At 35.5% G+C, this 26,188-nt stretch overlaps 1 protein-coding gene across 1 annotated transcript; it reads left to right on the top strand.

The window, feature by feature from the left end:
• Positions 1 to 5,441: 5,441 nt before the first annotated feature.
• LOC109055494 (E3 ubiquitin-protein ligase DTX4-like) lies at positions 5,442 to 24,680 on the top strand. Its single transcript, XM_042760372.1, has 9 exons — positions 5,442 to 5,792; positions 6,003 to 6,217; positions 14,265 to 15,294; positions 20,076 to 20,137; positions 20,257 to 20,418; positions 20,746 to 20,807; positions 21,346 to 21,666; positions 21,811 to 21,900; positions 22,555 to 24,680. Coding segments are annotated over exons 1-9 (2,163 nt in total). The 5' UTR covers positions 5,442 to 5,790; the 3' UTR covers positions 22,774 to 24,680.
• The last annotated feature ends 1,508 nt before the right edge of the window (positions 24,681 to 26,188 follow it).

Below are 26,188 nucleotides of genomic sequence, written 5' to 3'. Positions count from 1 at the left end.
CACACCACTGCATATCACACCTCGATGTGAACACTGCATTCAGGCAAGAGTCCCACCACCACAGAAGAGACGCTGATGCTCTGCAGCTGGCCGCCCCAATTCTGAAGAAACAAAAGAAAAAAGAAAACATCCACTTCACAATTTCTAAAAAAAAAAGGCAAAAAACAAACACACCTCACAGTTTCAACCAATAGGCAAGTTCACCAGGCCAGTTCTATCACGCTGATCAAGGGGCCGCATCCGGCCACCACAATGACCAGTTGGTTGACAGGCTGGAAAACAGCAACCAACACACACAAAAAAAGAAAAACACAACAACCCCACATCAAACAATACAAAAAGAAAAACAACAAAAAAACAAAGTCAACTTCAAGTCACAGAGGAATGTATAGATTACACAATCTCAAATCAGATATAAGAAGAAAAAAAACACATTACTTGAAAACAAAAATAAAGAAACAAAACCTCAGAAAACTTGGTGACTGCTAGGTGGCTGTTGGTCTTCTGCACGCCACTTAAGACCTTTTAAAGTTTGTTACACACAGTTGCAATTGATGGTAAAGGCACCACGCCACAGGACAAAACCACGGCCCAGATGATCCAGCAGGTGTTAGACGCTGCAAATGTAATCAGAGAACAGACACCGTGTGACGACACACGAGCTGAAACTAGTTTATAGCGTGGGGCTGCCGGTCCAATCCAGCAGCAGGATCATAGGCTACAATCTCCAGTCTCCCTTAATTCACAGAAACAAGGTAGTAATCACAGTAACCAAGGCCTGATGACATCTAGTGAAACAGAGGAAGTAAAGCAGAGCGGCCAGCAAAACAGGCATCCAGACGGAGGTTTAGAAAAGACACAAAGCCTGTTTAACGGATTCCCACAAAAACAGCTGATGGAATCCCACGAAGCTCCTCAGTCCACCCTTTAACAAAATAAATAAACTCATGAAACCCTTTATGATGAAGCCACAAACAGTAATGTATATGAACAATGCAGTGCTAACTGACTTAGCATTTATTACAGTATAGAAACTATTTTGCCTTATGTGATAAAAAAGTGTTTGTAGTATACAGGTCCTTCTCAAAAAATTAGCATATTGTGATAAAAGTTCATTATTTTCCATAATGTAATGATAAAAATTAAACTTTCATATATTTTAGATTCATTGCACACCAACTGAAATATTTCAGGTCTTTTATTGTTTTAATACTTATGATTTTGGCATACAGCTCATGAAAACCCAAAATTCCTATCTCAAAAAATTAGCATATTTCATTCGACCAATAAAAGAAAAGTGTTTTTAATACAAAAAAAGTCAACCTTCAAATAATTATGTTCAGTTATGCACTCAATACTTGGTCGGGAATCCTTTTGCAGAAATGACTGCTTCAATGCGGCGTGGCATGGAGGCAATCAGCCTGTGGCACTGCTGAGGTGTTATGGAGGCCCAGGTTATGCTTCGATAGCGGCCTTAAGCTGATCCAGGGTGTTGGGTCTTGCGTCTCTCAACTTTCTCTTCACAATATCCCACAGATTCTCTATGGGGTTCAGGTCAGGAGAGTTGGCAGGCCAATTGAGCACAGTAATACCATGGTCAGTAAACCATTTACCAGTGGTTTTGGCACTGTGAGCAGGTGCCAGGTCGTGCTGAAAAAACGAAATCTTCATCTCCATAAAGCTTTTCAGCAGATGGAAGCATGAAGTGCTCCAAAATCTCCTGATAGCTTGCTGCATTGACCCTGCCCTTGATAAAACACAGTGGACCAACACCAGCAGCTGACATCCCTTACCAAAAAGTAGTATACTTCAAGTTTATTTTATAAAGTATATTTAAGTAAAGTTCAAGTATATTTAGACTTTTTGTAAGTATAAGTCAAGTATACTTAAATGTCATTTTAAGTATATTTCTGAGGAGTACATAAAGCCCATTTCTGAGAAGTACATAAAAAGTAAACTAAAAGCATACTTTCCTATTTTAGTTTAAAAGAAGTATACTAATAGCACACATTTAATAAACTCCTTCTCCCCAATCTACCTCAACACACACCAACACTGACTTCTGAAACTTGAGACTGGACTTCAGGCATTTTGGCATTTCCTTCTCCCCAGTCTTCCTCCAGACTCTGGCACCTTGATTTCTGAATGACATGCAAAATTTGCTTTCATCCGAAAAAGTACTTTGGACCACTGAGCAACAGTCCAGTGCTGCTTCTCTGTAGCCCAGGTCAGGCCCTTCTGCCGCTGTTTCTGGTGCTCATGCCTGTGCACGGTGGCTCTGGATGTTTCTACTCCAGACTCAGTCCACTGCTTCCGCAGGTCCCCCAAGGTCTGGAATCGGTCCTTCTCCACAATCTTCCTCAGGGTCCGATCACCTCTTCTCGTTGTGCAGCGTTTTTTTTTGCCACACTTTTTCCTTCCCACAGACTTCCCACTGAGGTGCTTTGATACAGCACTCTGGGAACAGCCTATTCGTTCAGAAATTTCTTTCTGTGTCTTACCCTCTCGCTTGAGGGTGTCAATGATGGCCTTCTGGACAGCAGTCAGGTCAGCAGTCTTACCCATGATTGCGGTTTTGAGTAATGAACCAGGCTGGGAGTTTTTGCAGGTGTTTAGAGTTAATTAGTTGATTCAGATGATTAGGTTAATAGCTCGTTTAGAGAACCTTTTCATGATATGCTAATTTTTTGAGATAGGAATTTTGGGTTTTCATGAGCTGTATGCCAAAATTCATCAGTTTTAAAACAATAAAAGACCTGAAATATTTCAGTTGGTGTGCAATGAATCTAAAATATATGAAAGTTTAATTTTTATCATTACATTATGGAAAATAATGAACTTTTATCACAATATGCTAATTTTTTGAGAAGGACCTGTATAAACAAATCATTATATTTGTTATTGTCCAGCAGTTATAGATTTCTAAGCCAATTAAAAGCTACAAATTAGAGAAAAATTAAAGTTGCCTATAATATCCACTACTAGTCAAAAGTTTTTGAACAGTAAGCGTGTTAATGTTTTTTTAAAGAAGACTCTTCTGTTCACCAAGCCTGCATTTATTTGATCCAAAGTACAGCAAAGCCGTGAAATTTTGAAATATTTATACTAGCCTATATAAAATAACTGTTTTCTAAATGTAATTTATTGAGATTTCAAAGCTGAATTTTTAGCATCATTACTCCAGTCACATGATCCTTCAGAAATCATTCTGATATTCTGATTTGCTGCTCAAAAAAACATTTATTATAATGTTGAAAACAGCTGAGTAGAATTTTTTCAGGTTTCTTTGATGAATAGAAAGTTCAGAAGAACAACATTTATCTGAAATAGAAATCTTTTGTAAAATGATGTCTTTATCATCACTTTTGATCAATTTAATGAATCCTAGCTAAATAAAGGTATTTTATAATTTCTTTTCCAAAAAATAAAAATTATACTGACTCTAAGCTTTTGAATGATATTGTGATATTGTGTTGCAAAAGCTTTTCATTTCACATAAATGCTGATCTTTGGATCCTTCTATTCATCAAAGAATACCGAAAAAAATGTACTCATCTGTTTTAAATATTGATAATCAGCAAATCAGCATATAAGAATGATTTCTGAAGGATGTGACACTGAAGACTGGAGTAATTATGCTGAAAATTCACATTTGATCACAGGAATAAATAACATTTTAAAATATATTCAAATAGAAAACTGTTATTTTAAATAGTAAAAATATTTCACAATATTACTGCTTTTGCTGTACTTTGGATCAAATAAATGCAGGCTTGGTGAGCAGAAGAGACTTCTTTAAAAACATAAAAAATCTTACTGTTCAAAAACTGATGACTGGTAGGCTATATAGATTACGGAAATGTCATATTGTAATGTTTTATATATATATATATATATATATATATATATTAGGGCTGTCAAATGATTAATCACGATTAATCACATCCAAAATAAAAGTTTTGTTTACATAATATATGTGTGTATACTGTGTGTATTTATTATGTATATATAAATACACACACTGCATGTATATATTTAAGAAGAATATGTTATGTTTATATATTAAATATATTTATATATAACTATAAAATATAAGAATATAAATATATAAATGTATATACATGTAAATATTTTCTAAATATATAATTTATGTGTGTGTATTTATATATACATAATAAATATACCCTGTACACATACATATATTATGTAAACAAACTTTTATTTTGGATGTGATTAATCGTGATTAATCATTTGACAGCCCTAATATATATATATATATATATATATATATATATATATATATATATATATATATATATATATATATATTTATATATATATATATATATATATATATATATATATATATATATATATATATATATATATATATTATATATATATATGTGTGTGTGTGTCTAATTTCTGTTCCCCTCACTTCTAAAAAAAAAAAAGATGGCTACGCCCCTGAAGACCACGATGCGATCATTGCCAACATCATCTACCTTACAAACATCCACACGCCCCACTGGAAGTTAGGTGACTCGCTACCCAAGGTAGAGAGGACGCACACACATAGCGACACTACAGCCCTTTTTATATGCCACTAAATGAGCGTAAAAAAACACTCCCTTTCTTATGGATTACGTCAGAGGTAGACAGAATTGCTACACAAAGATCATTGTGAGAGCGTTTTAGCTTCCATTGACTGGCATGTTTTGTACATCTCTGTCCATCACGGCAATTATGAGATGCAAAAAGCAAATACATTTATTTAACCATCCTGAGTTTGAAATGTTCTCAACAAATAGATTCTAATAACTGTATTACATTTTAATAGCCAGTCGGTAATATAATTGTGTTTCATGGCACTTTTTTGTTTTGAGGACTTGAGTTTATAATAAAAAAATAGATACAATATGTATTTACCAGCAGTAGTTTCACTAAGTTAACATGACCTGGTCTGGCTCAACCGTGCCTTCATTTCTTTTAGTCTTTTGTATAAAAATGTTTTATAAAATGCAGGTTTCTGTGATTTACTTTGTCTTATGTTTTATATCATATTTAGTTCATGTACAGTAAATGAACATACTTTCCAGAAGGCCAACAATTCACAAAATATGTGTTTTATTGGTCTTATGAAGTATTCTAATTTGTTGAGATAGTGAATTGGTGGGTTTTTGTTAAATGTGAGCCAAAATCATCACAATTAAAAGAACCAAAGACTTAAACTACTTCAGTCTGTGTGCATTGAATTTATTTAATACACGAGTTTCACAATTTGAGTTGAATTACTGAAATGAACTTTTCCACGACATTCTAATTTATTGAGATGCACCTGTAGTGCTTAAGCAACGGACTCGTTTTCAAGCGGTTCTTTCAAACGAACTGTTCGAAAGAACCGATTCGCGAAAATGAGTCGGACTTTCCAGCACTAGTTGAGCATTACTCGTGTGCGATGCTAGGAAGTGTTGGGTGTCACTCACTTCTTCAACTCAGTTCGCAGCTCACAAAACCACGAGCGGTTCACCAGAGATCGTCTAGTCGAAGTCTACATGATTTTCGATAAGTCGCACCTCGTGTCGCAAGGAACTATTCAGAAGGAGAAGCAGCACAAACCGAGGAAGAGTCAACGCCGAATGTGTAGAATAAGGAAGAAGAATACTGGTCTGTTGACTATTTGTTGACACTCGCAACGAGTTGTTGGGATCTCTCGCACCCAGTCATGGGAGTGATACGGAGATTTCTTTCCTGATGCTGCGATCTCACGCGTAAGCGTTCCCTACAAAGATGTGAGTTCACCTGATATTTTATATGCTTATATAACTTATAGGAAATCACAATATACAAGCTCAAAAAACATAAGTTACCCGTGTGTCTATCAGTGTTAGCGCAGTTAGTACAACATTACAGTGCTTAACATTAGCCTATCTGTCCTCACGCGCTCACAAAACGGTTAGTGATACTTAACAGGTTTTTCTATTGTAACGTTACTTGTATAGGGACACGACGTTACTGGCCTCCGCCGTGGTCGTCTGGGAATGGCTCAACGAGCACGGGCGCTGGCGGCCGTACAGCCCGGCCGTGTCTCACCACATAGAGGAGGTGATGAGAAGCAATCCCCGCGGCGGCAGCGTCGTTCTAGGCCGAGCTGACAGCCGCTTGTCGCCCTACATCATCGATCTACACTCCATGCGTCAGTTCAGACAGGATACCGGTAAGATGAAAACCAGCAGCGCATCATTCTACCTGTGGCAAGCCATTTTTACATTAATTCTATATAACAACGTTATATATGTTACGGTTTTATATACGTATTTAAATATCACTAGTGGCTTGAAATGAAAAACCTTAGAGCATTCAATAGATATTAGTACTTGCTAATCTTAGTGATATTTTAATTGAACTTTGAACAATTCTGAGTAGTCCTTGCATTTTTGAGTCAACCAGTGAGATAAGAAATGTTATTAGTAACATTTGGAAATTGCTACTAGTTGCAGGTACTACTAAAACTACAGGCAGGTACAAATAAAACTGGATTTAATATTAATAACTACTGTAATGGTTACTAGTAACCTAATCAAGCTGTAAATATGGAAGCCCGTTTCTACCACAAAATAAACTCAAAATCTTACAGTAAAAAGGGCTTTTTTTCTCACAGTTCTGAGTTTTTTTCCTTCACTTGCAATTGTGAGTTAACATCTCGCAATTCTGAATTTTTTTCGCACAATTCTGAGTTTATAAAAAGTAAAAGAAAAAAGATCAGAACTGAGATGTAAAGTAGGGCTGTGCAATCAATCGCATTTGATTATCATGCGCATCTTGTCAGTAAAGCTGTTTCCATGATTAGTACTAAATCACCATCACCTGCTTTCAGATTGAGCAGCTTTCACTACACAGAGCCATAATTCACTGACAAACTAGGCGATATCGCGTTCGAAATCAAATGCGAATGTATTGAAAGCCGACAATGTTAGCACAGTTAGTACATTACAGTGCTTCACATTTGCTTATCTATCCTCACGCGTTCACAAAACGGTTAGTGATACTTAACAGGTTTTTCTATTGTAACGTTACTTGTATAGGGACACGACGAGACTGACAAGATGCGCATGATAATCGAATGCGATTAATTGCACAGCTCTAATGTAAAGTCAGAATTACAAGGAAGATGAAGTACGAATTGTGAGATTAAAAAGTCACACATTTTAATTTTTTTTTTTTTTAATCCCTTGATGGATACAAGCTTCTGTACATAAGTGCTAGAACCTCATGAACAAGATTGGAATAGAATCCAGCAACAGTTGGAATACATGATACATTGGAATCAAGTGGTAAAATGTTGCACTTTTGGAATTATGAGTAGTAACTAGGAATGTAATGGTTCACTCAACTCACGATACGATTCGATTCACTTTTTTTTTTAATTAACAAATTGAGATTTAAGACAAATTATAAATTAAATGTGTCCTTTTATTATTGCTTGGAAAAAATGCTGCACGTTTCTTTGTGAAATTGAAATTTAGCACTATAATAATATACTAATATAGCGCTTGCATATTATTGCTCTTTTGTTGGTTTTGATTGCTTCTGTTGTCCTCATTTGTAAGTTGCTTTGGATAAAAGCGTCTGCTAAATAACAAAATTTAAATATAATGTAAACGTAAATAACAAAACTACATTTAAATTTTAAAACAAGCCCCAAATCAAATAAATAAGTAACACAAATAAAAGAAATGTCTTCATATAAACAAAATATGGCTTTGTCTTTGCTCTTTCCATTTAAAATGAGGCAACCACTGCCTTTTAATCATGATCCAGACAAAGATGCTGCATACATGCAACATGTGCTTTTTTTTAATCTAAATTAGATTGTATAATTTCGAAATTTGAAGCAAAAACAGAATGGTCTGACTTTTTTTTTGTTTCATGAAACTGTACATAAAAAATATCTGCTTGAAACAGAACCATCAGATGAGCTGAATGAGACAGATTCACTCTCTGCCACCAGGTGGCGCTTAAAGCGTTTCCTTGGTTTCCGCTATAAACAAAGCAGCGCTGCACTTATCAACTTTAATGTGCATTATACAGAGGCGAGATGAAAAGAAAAAATACCATCTAAACTTTCTAAAGACAGCAAGTTCCCCTCAGACATACATTCATATAAACTCCTGCCCCTAATTGAATCACGGTTTGTTTAACATCTCAACCGATTTGAATCGTCACACATTTCAATCAATTTTCAACTGGCTCGCGGTTAATCATTACATCCCTAATTCTTTGGATGAGGTGAAACACAATCCTGCCCTATATGTGTGTGTGTGTGTTATACTAATCTCCAGACTGCAATAGAAAACAGAGTAACTGACGGCACCCCAAGGGCCCAGAGTTGATGAAACTACACACTAGCCTGTTGTACAATAACAACCACTCCCCTTTTCTTCTCTCCTCTATCAGTCTTTTTATTTTTTCCCTTCTCATGGAAGTGTGCTCATTTCCCTGGGTAGTCCTTTATGGAACTTCACTCTGTGTATGTGTGTCTGAGCAAGCTACTTTGCAGGTTTTTAGGGCAAGTCTTGACAGAGCGAAAAAGGTTGCAATTGTCACTAACCTCATCTTAGTTTGGTTGCAAAACAATACCTGAGAAAAGTCAGAGTTTCAAAACAATTTGGGTGTTAGCAAAAAATTTTGGGAGCTGCCTGGGTGTGTGTGTGAACAATTATTCATGTTAGGCTTGTGTGGTTATGAGTGTCCTTGTGCACTTGATTAACACCAGTGCACTTTATCCACAGGGATCAATAGGCAGTTTTGCCCCCCAAAATTTGTTATGAGTGACTTTAATCAGTGTCTGCAAACATACAGCTCTTTAAACACTTTATATGTAAAACTAAAGAAATAGAGATTTAGTCCAACTAAAATTGTGCAAGGTCCTAAATAATGTTTTGTAACTCAGCTTCAAGCATTAGAAAGCATTATATCTACAAAATTAATTTCTTCAGCATGTCTGGAAATTTTAGAAGAAAAATGGGTGGAGTTTTGTAACAAGTTGTGTTCTCTAGAGCAGGGGTGTCAAACTCAGTTCCTGGAGGGCCGCAGCCCTTCAGAGTTTAGCTCCAACCCTGCGCCAACACACAATCCATGTAGTTTTCAAATAAACATAAATGATTAGATTAGCTGGATCAGATGTGTTTAATTAGGTTTATATCTAAACTATCCAGGGCTGTGGCCCTCCAGGAACCGAGTTTGACACCCTAGCTCTAAAGCATGACACGCCTGTTTTTCTGCACCTCTATTTTCTTACTTCCTCCATTTGTGTTGTCAAATCATACATAAATCTATTTTTCATATGATATTGTTTAACATACACTCTTAGAAGAAAAGGTTCTATATATAACCTTAAAAGGTTCTATCAGGGTTCCATATAGAACCCTTTTTAAGGGTTCAATCAAAAGATTTTTGTTTTATTTTAATTAAATTTTAAAAATTAAACAGCTCACATAGCTATTTTATCACTAAAAACTGAAATAACCATAATCATAACACATCAAGGTGTTGTGTGATCATTTAAGACTTTTTTTTAGCATTTACAATGACAAGCAATAACACAACAATTCACAGTGATACAGTTACAGGGATTAACATAAATCATTTTTTTTTTATCTATTCATATTTTTATTATTTTTACCTCTCTAGAATAGCACTCTCCATTTAAGAAATACTGTTTTTCAACCCCCTTCACCTTATCACTCATCCAACATGTCAGTCACAAATATATGTTGATTGCTAGAATCCACTAAAAAAAAAAAAAAAAAAAAAAACAATTGAATGTTAACTTGCAAAAAGTTTGTCATCAATTTGTACATTAATGACAGTCTTATTTTGCATCTCACCACCAGGTCATTACACTTTACCTTAAATAAATGTCAAGTATTTACTCCACATTCTCCTATAAACCAAGTAGTCAAACTTTTTTGTATACTGCAACTTTTGCCAATTCTGTAACCCATAAGAGATGGTGAACCACATGTTTCTCAAAAGGGAGCTTAAAGACTATCTAGCAGTATTGTTTTTAAATGTACAAGCATTAAATGTTAATTTTACATTCAGATATGCATTTAAATGATAAAAACAAAGGGCCCATGACAATTTGCTGATTGAAATGAACTGAGTTATGGCTTTTGGATGCTCCATAGTACTGATTAAAAAGTAGACAGCAAACAGATACTTCTGGCACCTCTGTGTTATTGGTCAGCGACACATCCATTTTGATGCTAACACTTGCGATGAGTAGGCTTGACATCCTAAGATGGGGATACAAGTCAGAGAAACATTTATTAGACCTATGGAGAGTACAGTACAACAGGAAAAAGAAAGGAATCTCTCACAATTAAATCAAATCTTAAAACTTACTTGAATTAGAGAGGAGTGTGGTGTTTTCATCCAAATGTAGATGACCAAACAAGTAATGCCGCACTAGTCCAGACCTGCAGTGACAGTGCAAACTATTTATTTATTTATCAGTCGATCATAAGAACCTGCATGATAAAATGTGGAAAGTAGAAGAAAAAAAGATATCAGTAACTTCAGATTAGCTGCTTGACAAGTTTCCCAAAGTTGGTACTGTGAGGAAAAATAAATAATGTACCTTTTGTGTTGTGTTGTAGCATGTTGGTCATGTTTCCTCTGACTTCCACTTTTCAGCACACTGATAAGGTGGTGGTAAAACTTTAAAAGTGCTCTCTGATAGAGGAACATCTACAACAACTAAATACAGTGTGTTTAGAATAATATACAATTACTTCAGCAAAACGAATAATTTACTATACTTTAACTGCAAACACCAAATACTCACAGTTATCCATAGAAAAAATGGAAACATCTCCATCAGCTTCATGAACAATCAAAACTGACACTTCAAACTCCATATTATATGAGCATGGTGCTCGTCAACAAAAGAGTATGGCATCTTACATGACATGATAACTAACGTGCAATCATGTAAGTGTGCTGATTAAATAGCAGTCTATAGCGTGTAGGCCTACCTATTAATAAATAGATAAAACTGTCCAGATTGCTATATGCTACACTGGTAGTACACATGTATTTCTACCTGATCAGTTTGTTGGTATAAATGAATAGGTTGATTCAGTGATAATAGACTTAAGTAAACCAGTTAATTTAGATGTTTGGCCTTTTTTAAAAAAAAAACCTGTTAGTATATTTGTTGAGCTTGCTTTCTGCTTGACTTGCTTGAGCTGCAAGCAACAGTTTGTCTTCTGTCCTTGTTGATTTTTAGCGCTGAAAACCACTTATGGCCCCTTTTTCTTCCCTGCATCTAGAATTCTTTCTCTCTCTCTTTTTTTTCCTTGGATTCATGCTATAAGGATCCTTTGTGTGTGTCCCTTTTGCTTATGTCCAATGGGTTATGGGACACCCCCTGTGGTGCGAGGTGACCCCCAATTTGGGGGCCTCCTTACACCATTATGATTGAATGTATTATTTTCTTTGTTTTGTTAAATTTGTCTAGAGAGAACATTTTTACACAGACTATAAATGTGTTTACACCAAAATCACAGTCACAGTTAACAATGTACCATGTTCAATGTAAATGTGTTTAATAATTGCATGTACCATGGCGAGCACGTAATGCATGCTTATTGACATGAAAGTGCCTCTAAAGGAGGCTTTTCCAGTCCAACTGCTTTGCTGTGATGCAGAGGAAAGTTAAGTATCAAGCTTAATTTTCAAAAAGCTGCCTTATGTTTGATGATTGGTTTAAACTGTTATATTTCCACCACTGGCCTTTTGTAGTCCACCAGATTTACGCTTTATGAATGACAGAAGTCTAGAAACATGAACTGAAAATATTTAATCAGAGAAACTAATAAAGAAATAAATGTTAAATTGCCCCCCAAAAATTGCCCATCCATCAGTGATCCTATTTAAGAAGTGGTATAATCAGCTAGATAAAACATGTTTCAGAGGTGTTAAAGGAATAATTTTACATTTATAATTCATTGCATTTATTGTATCTGATAAATTTCATGTTTATTTATTTATTTATTTATTTTTTTATAAGAGAGAGGGGAATAAAGTGGTTATTTTTAAAGATGGGAGGGAAATAAAAATGGGGACCCTGATGGAGGCACAGAGCCAGCCACAATGGAACAGATGGACAGTCCCTGTACGCCTGCTGTAGAGCTTTATGCTGCTGAAAAGGTCCTGGGATCCTTAACCCAATGTCACAGTTTATGATCTGCTGAAGCACAGCCTTTTCTCGCATAATAGCACAAGCTTGCACTCTTTAAGTGCAGCCAGTATGATTGGCATGTGAAAGTGGAAATGGCCATCTGTTGCTGGGCTGCAACTTTGAGAGGAGGCACAGTAATATCTGGCCAGACTCTATTGAACTGATATGTGTAGTATTAAATAACATGATTTCAATAGTCATGATCACTGCTGAATCATTTACTTACTGATGTATGTAATGAGAGGGTTTTTTTGTGATATCAGACTGCAGGACAAATTGAACTTGAAAAATTCCCCTTTTTTAGCAGTACAAAATGTGTCTGAGTAGAAAAATATGACAATGGCCCAGTGTCAGTTTATTGTGGACAGCCTTGTTGAGGGCTTTATGGGAGTGTCATGTTGTTTGCATTGCAGGTGGGGTTAAAAAACTGAAATGACATTAATTGGTAGAATAATCTGATTAATTCACAAAATGTGTCACATTTCATCAAGTCATTTTTTTTAAATAAATTGTGTCGCAAAAGCACATGCAGATGCACTACCATGCAAAAGATTGGGATAAAATTTTAAGAAATTTGTATTTTAAATCAAATAATGGATCAAATAATTGCTGCTTTGGTGAGCATGAAAACAAACAAAAAAACATTACAAAACCTTACTGACCCCAAACTTTTGAATGGTAGTGTGTATTCATCAAAATTGCTGCACAGTCAAGCTACAAACGTTCAAATGCAAAATGAACTAATTTTGTGCTAATTTTATTGATTTTGTTTTTATTTTATTCTCTGGCCCCAGAACATACCACACTTTCTAAAAGCAGCCCCTGAGATACATAATTAGAGTGTCCCTGCCTTACAGCGTATGTGCCGCTCACATGCACTTAAATACATAAACCCATAATACATGTGTTTATCATTAGCTTGACTGTATAATTCAGTAAAATGCCTTCTTACAAACAACAACAGAAAAGCGTGGCAAATAGTTGTCTATTCATCTGTTACCAGAAGACATTGTTTCATTCAGCTCACAATAGAGCTGAAAGGGAATGACTGTAATTGAGGCACAGAACTGGTTAAGTGAGTTCAGACACAATGAAGGATGATCAAAGCATGTTGATGTCTATAATTTGACTGAAGTTACATAATATCTGCAAAATTGTGCAACATGTAAAATTGACATAAAAAAAAATCTACTATTTGTATTTCATTAGTGTTTTGTTCTATTTGAAGTTCTAGTACAGTAGCTGTATCTGGTTGTTACTAGTTATTTATTTATTTTTTGCTTCTAGACCTATATATTCCCAGTTCTCCTCTTGTGCTAAACTTCACGCCTCAGCCGGTCTTTTGTGTTCAACAGCTCTTTGCTTTATGCTCAAATCTATTTGTTCCGATGGGTTTTTGCTTACTCCTTGTGTGTCCCACTCCCAGCACTATGTCACAAATTCCTAAATGTATCTCATGCATTAGCTAAATGGATGTTGCATGCATTGCCCTAGTTACTGCTTTAAATCTGATTGAAGAATTCTTAAACCCTCCAGATCCTGATCTGATCTAGAAAGAGTATATATAGAATCATTTCTGTTCTGATGAATGGGTTTAAATTCAAACATGTGCAAAACACAACAATAGGCATTCAGTGGGTATAATGGAGGATTGAAAGCTTACATTGGAGACATTGTGCCATTATTATCCTGCTCTCCTATACCAGCTGGATGCCTTTGATACGCAGTATTGTTCTGATACTTATAAAAGAAGTAGAATTAAGTCTACTGATGATCAAATGAAAGTTACATGCATAACATGTTGACTGGCTGCCTCTCTTGTAAGAAAACACTTTATTTAAAGGGACACTCCACCCAAAAATGAAAAGTCTCTTATCATTTACTCACCCTCATGCTGTCCCAGATGTATATGAATTTCTGTCTTCAGATGAACAGAAGTACACAATCCTCTTAACTGGTTCATTATATCTATTTTATTATAATTGATTTATAACCCTACCGTTTACCTCCTCAGGTACATTAAGACCAGTTCGACAGAGTTTCTATGATCCCACCTCAGCACCAGGCCAAGGTTGGATATGGGAGTGGGAAAATGACGCAGGTTCCTGGACGACCTATGACATGGAGGTTATCATTGCCCTGCAAGCGGCGTGGGACCGACAGCAACCCTGGCTGGACCTGACATCGATTGGCTTTTGCTACTTTGTGGACTTCCAGACCATGACTCAGATTAACAGGCAAACACAGCAGCAGAGGCGTATGCAGAGACGCTCCGATAGGGTTTACCCACTGGTCTCTGGGCCACTGCCTAAAACCTCACAGGCTTGGGGTACAGGCTCAGGAACTGGAGGCATGACTAGAGGAGTTACATCAGGAGGGTGCTCATCCGGGGCACTTCTTGGGGTTGGTGTTTCTGGTTCTACTTTGAGTAGAAAAGGAAGTGCGGTTTACCCAAGCGGGATGCTTTCAATATCATCTCTCAATCCTCCTGGACAGCCATGTGCCTGCCAGCAGTGCATGCTGGTGTTGAGTGTCAAGGCAAATGGCACCTCATCACAGACACTGGGACGTGCAACAAAGCCAAACAGTCCTAAATTCAACTTTGGGACACTTCCATCCTCCTCTGCATCCATGTCTGTTTTAAACTCGTATTCTCATACACTACCACAGGGCACATCTTTAAAATGCTCGCTCTCAGAAGAAGCCAAGAATTCTGCTTTTGATCAGTCATTGTCTCTTCTCACGTCGGATACTGCCAATCTCTCAATCTCTTCTAGCCATTCACCACCTCTAACTCTGCCATCACCAAATCAGCAGCCTTCATCCGCCCCAAGCTCTTCGTCTTCATCAACATTTGTGGCTACTGCCATGCTTATTAACACATCAACCATTCCCACATCATCCACAGATTCGACAGCGTTGCCCTCTCAACTCTCCGCAGCCTGTGCTGCCCCTCTACCAACTCGTGCCAGTCTGACAGGGCTTAGTCGGCCTGCTTTGCACAGAATTGCCATGGCACAGTCACGGGCCCTGATTGCCTCTGGGTGAGAAAACCATTTTATCTTTTTAATTTCCCCTAGTATACATTATAGTTCATGACATTAGATCATGATTTAAATTTATAGTATACAGTATAATTCAAAAGTTAGGGGTCAGTACAATTTTTTTTTTTTTTTTTTTGGAAGAAACGAATACTTTTATTAAGCAAGAATGGATTTAATTTATCAAAAGTGACAATAAAGACACTTATAATTTTACAGAAGATTTTTGTTTCAAATAAATGCTGCTATACTGAAACTTTCTTTTCATTCACACTGAAGATTAGAGTAATGACTGCTAAAAATTCCGCTTTGCATCACAGTAATAATTTTTATTTTTTTTATTTTTTTTATATATGCTAGTGGAACACACGCAAAAGAATGGAACAGACAGGTCACTAGGGGTATCACTTACAGTTATGTTATATATTTAAAAATACAGTTTAATATACATTTTTCTAATAATATTTCATAATATTTTTGTTTTTACTGTATTCTGACCCCAAGCTTTTAAACTGTAGTGTATATTTATTACATTATGGCACGGTTTCACAAACAGGGCTTAGCTTAAGCCAGGACTAGGCCTTAGTTAAATTAATATATTTAAGCAACTTTTACAAAAATGCCTTTGAAGAAAACATTAAGGCGTGCATCCTGACACAGAACAATGACACCAACATATTTTAAGATATATCAGAGCAAGATATTTTCAGTTGAGACAGCTCAAACATGCATTTTAGTCTGGGACTAGCTTAAGCCTTGTCTGTGAAACTGGGGGTATAGGTTCTACAATGTTGTATAACAAGGTTATACAATATAAATATACCAATGTTATATTTGCATATAATATTATATATTACTTGGACACTTAAGCCACACTTAATGTGATGTATTAATGTCACTGTATTAGATAATAAAATATAGAATGTGGGCGGTATTTATCTTAAAGAAAGATACAAGCACAGTTTACCAAAAACAAAACAAAACAAAAAAAAACACACGTTGGGTTTAAGAATTTATTATTAATAAAACAATAAATAAACTGTAAACTCTCTCTCTTTCTCTCTCTCTCTCTCTCTCTCTCTCTCTCTCTCTATAATATATATATAATATATATATATATATAAAAATAAACTATATATATCTTGCTTAAAAAAAAACTTTGCTACGTGAACAGCGTTAGGCTAATCAAGGCTTGACATTTGCACTTACATATTGTTGCTCTTTTGTTAGTTTTGATTGCTTCTGTTGTCCTTATTTGTAAGTCGCTTTGGATAAAAGCATCTGCTAAATGACTAAATGTAAATGTAAAATCACCGGCATCTATAGTATGGTGTTAACAGGTGTGAGTTCAACTCATGTATTAGTGTGTTCTTGTATTTTACCCTCCTCTGTTTGGGAGTGTGTTTCTCACACTGCTAAATCATCCATGTCTGCTCTGTTTGATGACCATCTGGGGACAGAATGGTCTTATTCGTTCCCTCCCCACCCCATTTATGTATATAGCTGTTTCTCTATCTTTTCCCGCTGCTCTCAGTGGTGATTTCATGTTCACGCTGGGTTTGTGCAGCAACCTTTGTTGACATGACATGGGCTGGTCTGCATTAGCAACACAATGCTGACTCACTGAAGCAATTGACATAGTAGAGTGTGTGTGCATGTCTGCGTTAAGAAGGATTTGGGGTAACGAGCAAAAGGTTTTGACATTGACTGTTGTAACAGTTGTGTCCCAGTGTTTTCAAGCATTAAACATGACATTTTTCTTGATGGGGATTTGGGACGTAGCTTTAGTTGATTGAAGCTGGTATAGAACTGGAGTATTTTTATTCTTTTGTGGCTAATTTTGGTGTTAGAGAGTATGTACTGTTAAAGACAGCTGGTCGAAATTTTTTTTACCTTGGTAAGATTATAAAGCAAATACAAATAAAATACTGGTATTCCATACATGTGTTCTTTTCAATGCAGGAGAACACTGTGAGGTCCTGTGTACACTAGTGCGTTTTCGTTTTAAAATGCATAACTTTTCCTACGGTTACGCCTATCGTTTACACTACTCCGGCATTTTCGACCCTCGAAATGGAGACTTTTGAAAATGCTGCAGATCCCGTTTTAGTTAGAAAACTCTGGGGTTGCGTTTTAGTGTAAACGGACCAAAATGGAGACTTTTGAAAATGATGGTGTGGCTCCCCACATTCGCTCTGCGTTTCCTTGACGACCGTGTAAACAATAACATCATGCACATTGTTGTACCCAGAGATGTCTAGGTAGATTCTCCATTAGATCGCTCCAAGCACGTAGACGTGTCCTTGATCTAAATAATAGGGAATCTACCTATTCATATCTATGGCTGTACCTGCATGAATGGTCACGTGACATGCATTTTAGGTTGTGTAGTGTAGACGCAGATTGTTTCTGTAATGCAGCGGAAACACCAGTGTAGACAAGATCGTTTTCATTCTAAAACACCATTTTAAAATGAAAACGCAATAGTGTAAATGGGGCCTGAGTCTGGGGCTCTTTTTAATGTACCTCCTGTTTTAGACATAAAGCCATTTGGAGGCATAGTGCAGCAGTTGTTGAGCATGTGTGTGAGAGAAAACAAAGAGACAAGTCTGTTGTAAAGCAAGATCAAGGTTCAGTGAAGGTCAAAAGCTTCCCCATTGGCCTTTCCCAAACAGCCATCTACCCTCCAGTGTCAGGTACTTCTGTTATTTCAATGGAAAACAAAACTGCCATATAAAAAAACAACTACTGCTGCAGTTTTTATGATTGGCTAAAATGTGTTTTAGCCAATCATAATATGTTGATCTGTCATCATTTTAAGCAAACATGCGACATGTCCTTCTTTTACCACTTAACCACTTCAGCATATTTGGTTCAGTTTTCACTTTCGTGTGAATAACATCATGTTGCAAATAAAGTGTTCTGCAAACAGAACTTCTATTCAAGAGAAAAAACAAATGTGGCAGTAAACAAATTATTTATCAGTGTCAAAAACCGGTTTCTTTTCTCATTTTTTTGTGGCATTTTTCATTAATATCACTGTGAAATTTCAGATTCACCTGTCACATCACAGCACATATTTTTTTCTGTCAACTGACATAGTATCCTTTGTTGGCATCAGCAGTATTGTTATTGAGTTTCAGAAGGAAGGGAGCATGACAATGAGGAAATATAACCATAAATGGAGGCACTGCTTTTTAGGTCAGCTATGTACCGGTTGACAATAAAATGTCTGAAAATGTCTATATAGACTGTTACACTTGATATTTAGCATTTCAAATATAATTCCAAATAATGCATTTTACATTTCTATGCACAGGCAAATAATATTAGTATATATTATTTTATAGTATATAATATCTTATTATTATTATTATTATTATTATTATTAATTATTATTATTATTATTATTATAAGAGTTTTGTTTAGAATATGCTTTTGCGGCTCTTAGATGAAAAGGCATGTTTGAGAAGAATTGCTGAGTGACTGTTCATTGGGAAGTGATATCTGATTCGTTGCCTGATGACTTAGTAGTGAACCATTGATTGTTAATCTCAAAATATTTTTCTGACTGCGGACTTTTAAAGCCATGCTTGTGTGCATTTTAAAGTATGTGTGTGTGTGTATATATATATATAAATATATATATATATATATATATATATATATATACACACATACATACATTAAAATGCACACAGATTATATAAAAAAGGTTATATGAAAATAAATAAATAAATATAAATCTATTTAACACACACACACACACACACACACACACACACACACACACACACACACATATATATAATCGTACGATTTATGAACATCATAATATAATTGTCTGTGGCCTTTTTTTAAATGAATGTTCTGTAACTGTAAATTAATTGTTGAGGTTAGTCACCAGCCATCTGGAAAATAAAGTATAATACTTAATATCTGACAGCAAGATCAGTACATGCAGACTCGGCAACAGCTGCTACATTCATACAAATTTTTCTAAATATATTTATGTATAGACATCCTTTTTTAAGACTAGCAGCTAACACTGCAGTAAAATGAGATAAGAAAATAAGTGTGAGAAAACAGCAGACAAGACCATTGAGGGTGTAAAGAGGGAAGTAAAAGGACTGTACATTAGAGTCGCTTTCTATGGGTGTTTCTTTCTTTTATTTTTTTTGACAACAAAACTTGCTGTGAGATGCATTTGGTATTTTGGTATTTTGGAGGCAAAACAATGGTTTACGTGTTTGTTAGTTGTTGAACAAGAACTGCAGGTTAAACTCTAGAAATTCAATAGGTTGCTGAGAAAATTCTTGGTAATGAAGAAATTGGTCGAATATCTGTGTCCTAGTTTTATGCAACATTATCATGATATCTATAGAAATTTAGAGTCAAATTTATCTTTAATTTTATTTAGTTTTTTCTCTTATGGCCAATGAAATAAACTCAAAATATGAGTGTGTGGAAGGTTTTTTCATTTATTTTTTTTTATGTAGGGTGGCAACCAATAAGGCAATACTGGCACCTACTATGTTGGAGCATCAATCAGATACCAGTTACTTGTGCTGTATATTATCAAATGTGTAGCGTACACACAAAATATAAGCATTTTATATTTGAAATATCACAGTATATCGCAACACCCCATACACTAAATGATCTTCAGCTTCAAGAGGAAAGAATACTGCAGTTTTTAGGTTTTTTGGAGATGTAGGAGAGCATTCAGCAAGACAGCAGCAAGTTTGTCCATAGGCCTTATAAAGCTTTTTCTTTTCTCTTAGGGTACCGACAGTACCAGTGAAGAATCTCAATGGCTCCAGTCCTGTCCATCCGGCTTTAGCTGGTAGGAAAATAAGACACATTCCTAATACATTTTCAGAAATGACAAATTAACTGTACATTACATATTCTATTTTTATACATTGTAATTTGTTAAAACATATGCATTATGATGCATTGCAGGTATTACAGGTATTCTGATGAGTGCAGCAGGACTACCTGTATGTTTGACCCGTCCACCAAAACTAGTTCTGCATCCCCCACCTGTCAGCAAGAGTGACATCAGACCAATTCCCGGCATTGGGCACTGTTGCCGCAAGACCACCAAGAAACAAGCACGCAAAGGTAAGAATTCATGAGTATTTGTACTTATAGACAAATTCACAGATAAATACATTGTACTGCAGTGTTGCTGCATAATTTTGTTTCTGAATGTTTCGAATGAGGAAGCAATGACTGAAGTCCTTAAGTAAGGTTGCACTTTATCAATTCATGCCAAAATACATTGTGGTGAAAGTAATAAATAAAGTTATAAAAACACAGAAACATAAATGCAGCAGCCACCAATCACTACCCGCTGTCGCCATCGATGGCCATTCAACAGGTTTATATACACACCAAAAGAAATTTGAATGAAATTTGAAATGATAACATAAGTGATTTGTTTTCCAGGTAGAACACCTGAGGAAGTGGTAAAAAGGTACTTACAGAAGGTCAGGAATCCACCAGAAGAAGTAAGACATTGTTTCTTTAAAAAAGATAAGTGTTAAGATGTGTTTTTTTTTGTAATTATAATTTAAAAGAATTAAAATTTAAATTCTTTTTTGATTAATTGTGTTAATTAATCAAATTAATTAATTTGAATTTTAATATTTTAAGATTAATTGTATTAATATTCAGCTCAAAATTAAAAAACATTTAACAAACTATCCAAGGTAAACAAAAAAACATGACCCAGACTACATTAGATATGGGTTTATATGAAAACCAGTATAAAAAAGTTTTTGCGCTGATTACAATTTCTTTTGTATGGTAGTTTATTAGCTGCCAAAACCATTGAAATTCAAGAGACATTTTAGAAACAAAACACTCAAATTCTGGCCATAGTTTCACTGGTTAGATGTAAATGTTGCATCTTATTAACTATGATGTAAAAAAAAAAAAAAAAAGCTAACTACAAATCAGTTTCTTAACACTTTATATCTACGTGATAGCTATTTTTTGTGTGTGTGTGTAGTTTGTGTTATATCAGTATTCTCTATTTCATTTCAGGATTGTACTATCTGTATGGAGGCTCTGGGGGGACCCTCAGGGTATAAGGGTCCAGGTGTTGCAAGTGTTTCACGTGCAGAGTCCGTTGGACGACTGGCACAATGTGGGCATCTTTATCACCTGCAGTGCCTAGTGGCCATGTACAACAATGGCAACAAAGATGGCAGCCTGCAGTGTCCCACATGCAAGACAATATATGGAGTAAAGACAGGTAACCAGTCGCCCGGTAAAATGGAGTACCATGTAATCCCGCACTCACTTCCAGGACATCCAGACTGCAAAACCATTCGCATCATCTACAACATACCGCCCGGGATACAGGTATAACTATATCATATAGTATATATGAAGTTATGTTCCATAAAACAGTCAGATTGTAGTCCATTTTCAGTGCATCACTTGGACTCCACACAATCATTATTATATTTATTAGAATATTTCCTCTCCTATGCTATCTCTACCAAGGGTCCTGAGCATCCGAATCCAGGGAAGCCTTTTACTGCAAGAGGATTTCCCCGTCACTGCTATCTCCCAGACAATGAAAAAGGACGCAAGGTAAGTCCTCTCATCAAACTACTGCTCCCAATTTTGGGGTTGGTTTTGTAATCTCTTATGCTCACCTAGGCTTTATTTATTTGACCAGAAATATAGTGAAAACTGTAATATTGTGAAATATTATTGTATTTTTTTCTCTGATGGCACAGCTGAATTTTCAGCAGCCATTATTCCAGTCTTTTAAATTATTCAAATATGCTGTTTTGATGCTCAAAAAACTTTGGAAACTTTGGAAATTTTGATGAATAGAAAGTTCAAAGAACAGCATTTGTTTGAAATATAAATCTTTTGTGACCATGTAAGTGTTTGTGGCTTTGGTTCAATTTAATGCTAAATAAAATAATTAAATAATAATATACAAAAAAAAAAAATATCTTAATGACCCCAAACTTTTGAATAGTCATGCATTGTTTTACATCAGTGAATCGTATGGAAGGATTGTTTTTGTTTTTTGGCCACTATACACTTCTGTCTCTTAAGGTTAAACTTCAGGTACATTTACATCAGAGTATTGCAAAGTTTTATTGCTGTTAAAACATATGTCAGCACATCTATCCACCAAATGTACCAAAGAGGGTATGAGAACCCATTTAGATTTAATGTATTTTAAATTCTTCTTCTTCTAATGATATCAATATATTGCCTGGTTTTTAGGCGTTAAGGATGTTATTGGTGGCATGGGATCGACGGCTGATCTTCTCAGTGGGCACCTCCAACACCACGGGAGAATCAGACACTGTCATCTGGAATGAGATCCATCACAAGACAGAATTTGGCTCCAATCTTACTGGACATGGCTATCCAGATTCTGGCTATATTGACAACGTACTGGAGGAGCTCAAAGCCCAGGGCATCACTGAAGACGAGGAATAGCTTACTGTAAAGAAGATGGGATGTGCTCGATGGCAGTGAAAGGATGTTCTAGGAGTGTGAGTGTAACAACGTTTGTAAAATGGGAAGAAGGAGGCGGGAACCGCCGGACATTTAAATTAAAACTTTAATAACAAAATAAACACAAAACAGTGCGATAGCCCCTCCGGACGACTGCTGCGCACAAACAGAACCAAAACACAAAATAAAATCAAGGCCTGGTCCTCTCTCGTCCTTCAGTGTCGTAACTCCTCTTTTTATCCTTCCGGAGCTCCTTCGTGGGACTTGAGACCGGTGAGTGGTCCAGGTGTCGCTCATTTCCAATTACTCCACCGGCCTCGACCCGTTCCCACGGCTCTCGGCCCTGCCCTACTCGTCACAGTGAGAATTCATATGAAAATCATAACTCTGATGAAAACAATGACCAATAGGTACAAATAACTATGTAAATGAGGAACAAGTCAGCAAGTATCCTAATCTATAATAGATAAAATACAAATTTGGGGATGAAGTAACACAACTAACATGAGAATGATATTTGGTTGAAGGTGAAAGATAAGTTTGAAAGAAAAATGAAAGAAAGGAATGTGTGAAAAGCAAGACTGGGAGGTGAAGGGGACTCGAAAAATGAGTGAATAGAAAGACTAAGAAAATGCAGGTTATTGGAGCAGCCGACGTGTTTTATCTGCTTAACAGTGTTGCAATGTAAGTTTGTGTAAAACAGTTGTAAGTGTGGGTGTATTTAGTCAACTCTGGTACCTCTAACTGGATTACTTGCTCTGAATCTGTTTCCTAGAACTGAGAAGTATAGTTTAGCGCATATGAATGCTTGTATTATAATTTGTATTATCATACAACATCATTCCATGTATTCAGTCTTGTGTATTGAGAACTTGTACTATTTTTGTACGGATGATAATGTGTGCATAAGATTCAGTGTTTTGATTAATCAAAATAGAGCAGCATTTTTAATATCAACTTGATTTTAAAATGCAAATCACTTTTATGGAAACACTGAATCAATTTATGCTGGTTTATATGAAGCATAGGAAAACCAACTAATTGTTCTTCTTCAGATGGGTACTTTATTTGCTCATTGAGGTAAAATATGTCTCTAATGCATCTAATAGTTACAGATTATAGAATATCACATTTGCACGGTACAGGAAACTTTACTCCACATTCAGCATTAAATATGTTCAGCTTTAATACAGAAGAAAGCTATGAGCAAATGTAGCTAGATAGATGGGTAGTTTAATGAGCCATAAGGGTCAGATTAGTAATAGTTTGCCAAAATGAATTTTGCGAACTCAAGGATTTTGCATAAAATATGATATAGCTCCTTTTAAATGTTCTTTACTGTCCTTATACCTTGTTTTAGGCCAGTCTGTATGTTAGGTCGATTCTTGACCTGTTTTATAATGAACCACTTCTAAGAACGTGCCATTGTTTGGTATGTGTGTATCTGTGCATGTGTGAGCCCATGCATCATGTGTATGTTTGCATTTGTGCTTGGCTGTATGTCACGTCACTTTAAATATATAAGTGTATGCTATGCATCCACAACACAGAGGTACGGTGTTACTCATCTGCATAATTGTCTTCATGCATTTCTGACTGTATTTCTCTTTGTATTGTTTTCTTCTATTTTCCTTGTTTACTATATTTTAAGAATGTTTCATATTGAGAAATGGTATACTTAAAGTTGAGCATCAACTGTTTTTGGTTTATTTTTGCCTGTCAAATGCTATTTTTGTTCATGTGAATTATAGAAATGTCTCAAGTTAAGGGGAAAAAACAGCTTTGAAGTCGACCAACTGCATTGTGTTGTTTTGTTATGTGTTCAGCATTAAGATAAAATGATCAAATTAAAATTTTTAATTTTTTGAGAAAAAAAAACAAAACATTTTGACAAATCAAGAATCAAGCATGAAAATACCTGTACATGAAAATGAAAAATTAAAAACGAAAAAAAGAAAGAAAGAAAAAGAGAATCAAATCTTTTGCCTTTATTGTATCTCCATTCATTTTTCATGAAATACTGTTGAACATTTTATGTAATCTGTAGTTTTTATGCATAGTGAAAGATCAAACATAAAGTGTATTAGGAAAATATTTAATCAATTTTTCACATTTTCACATCACATTTGTCTTTTTAATCAATTTAAGTTGCTGCGGCTGTTGTTTATGTTGCAGCCTTTGGTTAAAATGCTTTAAATATTTTTTTCACATTAATTTACACCTCATAATGACAAAGCAAAAACCAGATCTGTGATGAGTTTGCATTTGCACAAGACAAATGTGATATTTAAATTAAAAAGTAAATAAATAAAAATTAAATATAAGACTAGAACAAAATGTGAAAAAAACTAAAGTGTCTCTAATCTAAGTGCACTACAGTGTTAGATAACCTAAGAAAAACTCAAAATAGAGGGCGTTTTTTCTTTTTCTTTTTTCTTTTTTTTTTTACCCCCAGGCATGAGTTGAGTGGAATTAAGTGAAAAAAAAAAAAAAACCTTAGTATATCATAAATGTCTAATAAACTATGACTATGCTTTATATGGTAGACCTATAAAATGCAAATATTTCTGGTATACACACACAAATAACTTGGCTCTTCAGCAGTTCTTTGAGGTGGGTGAGGTGCTATAGCAGCACCGCCTTACAAAGGACTCCTTAAGCCCCTGTATAGCTCTTTAAAGTTTCTCTAAGTCTCTCTTAGTCTCTTAGTTTAGTTGGGAAAAGGATAAAAAAAACTACATTCAAATAGTGTATTTCCTGAAGATAACATGGTTCTCAACCTTTTTGCCCCAAGGCACCCACTAAGGAAATATTCCAAGGGCCCCCACACAAGACTTTTTGACCTCAGAAAAGCACAAAAGTAATTCAAAACAGCTTTTGCCATTGTATCAAATTCCCATTCATAGCAAACATTTAAGAGTGGTGTAAATCTAAAATCTGAGGAGAATGGGGTGCCTCTTATGGTTCTACATAGCACCATTTCATAAAAGTGCTGTATAGCACCTTTAAATATAGGTGCTATTTAGCACTTAAAGTGCTTCTCCTATGATTACGAGCCAATTAACCACTTTTAGTGCTATTTAGCAACTTTTTTTTATAGTGTATTATCAAAGTTCACCTATTAAATGAACACGTTTTGTTATTGGAACACTAATGGTGATACCAGTGCTTATGTATAATGTTTTGTGACAAGTCACCCACAAAATCCTACAATATCCTACAAATCACCTGTAATGTCATTTTATGTAAAAGTAAAGTAGGCAAAGTACAACATGAACAACAATTTAAGAAAGACACTCATGCCAGTAACCATGTATTGTCACTTTTTTTTCCACCAGAAGGAGCTGTTCTGTCAGTTCTGAACCCGTGACAGGCGTATGTTCAAACTTTATTTTAT

Source organism: Cyprinus carpio, chromosome A1 (genome assembly GCF_018340385.1).
Source record: "Cyprinus carpio isolate SPL01 chromosome A1, ASM1834038v1, whole genome shotgun sequence".
Taxonomy (NCBI): domain Eukaryota; kingdom Metazoa; phylum Chordata; class Actinopteri; order Cypriniformes; family Cyprinidae; genus Cyprinus; species Cyprinus carpio.
The sequence above is the reverse complement of the archived record's forward strand: the minus strand, read 5'-3'. Positions and strand labels throughout refer to the sequence as shown.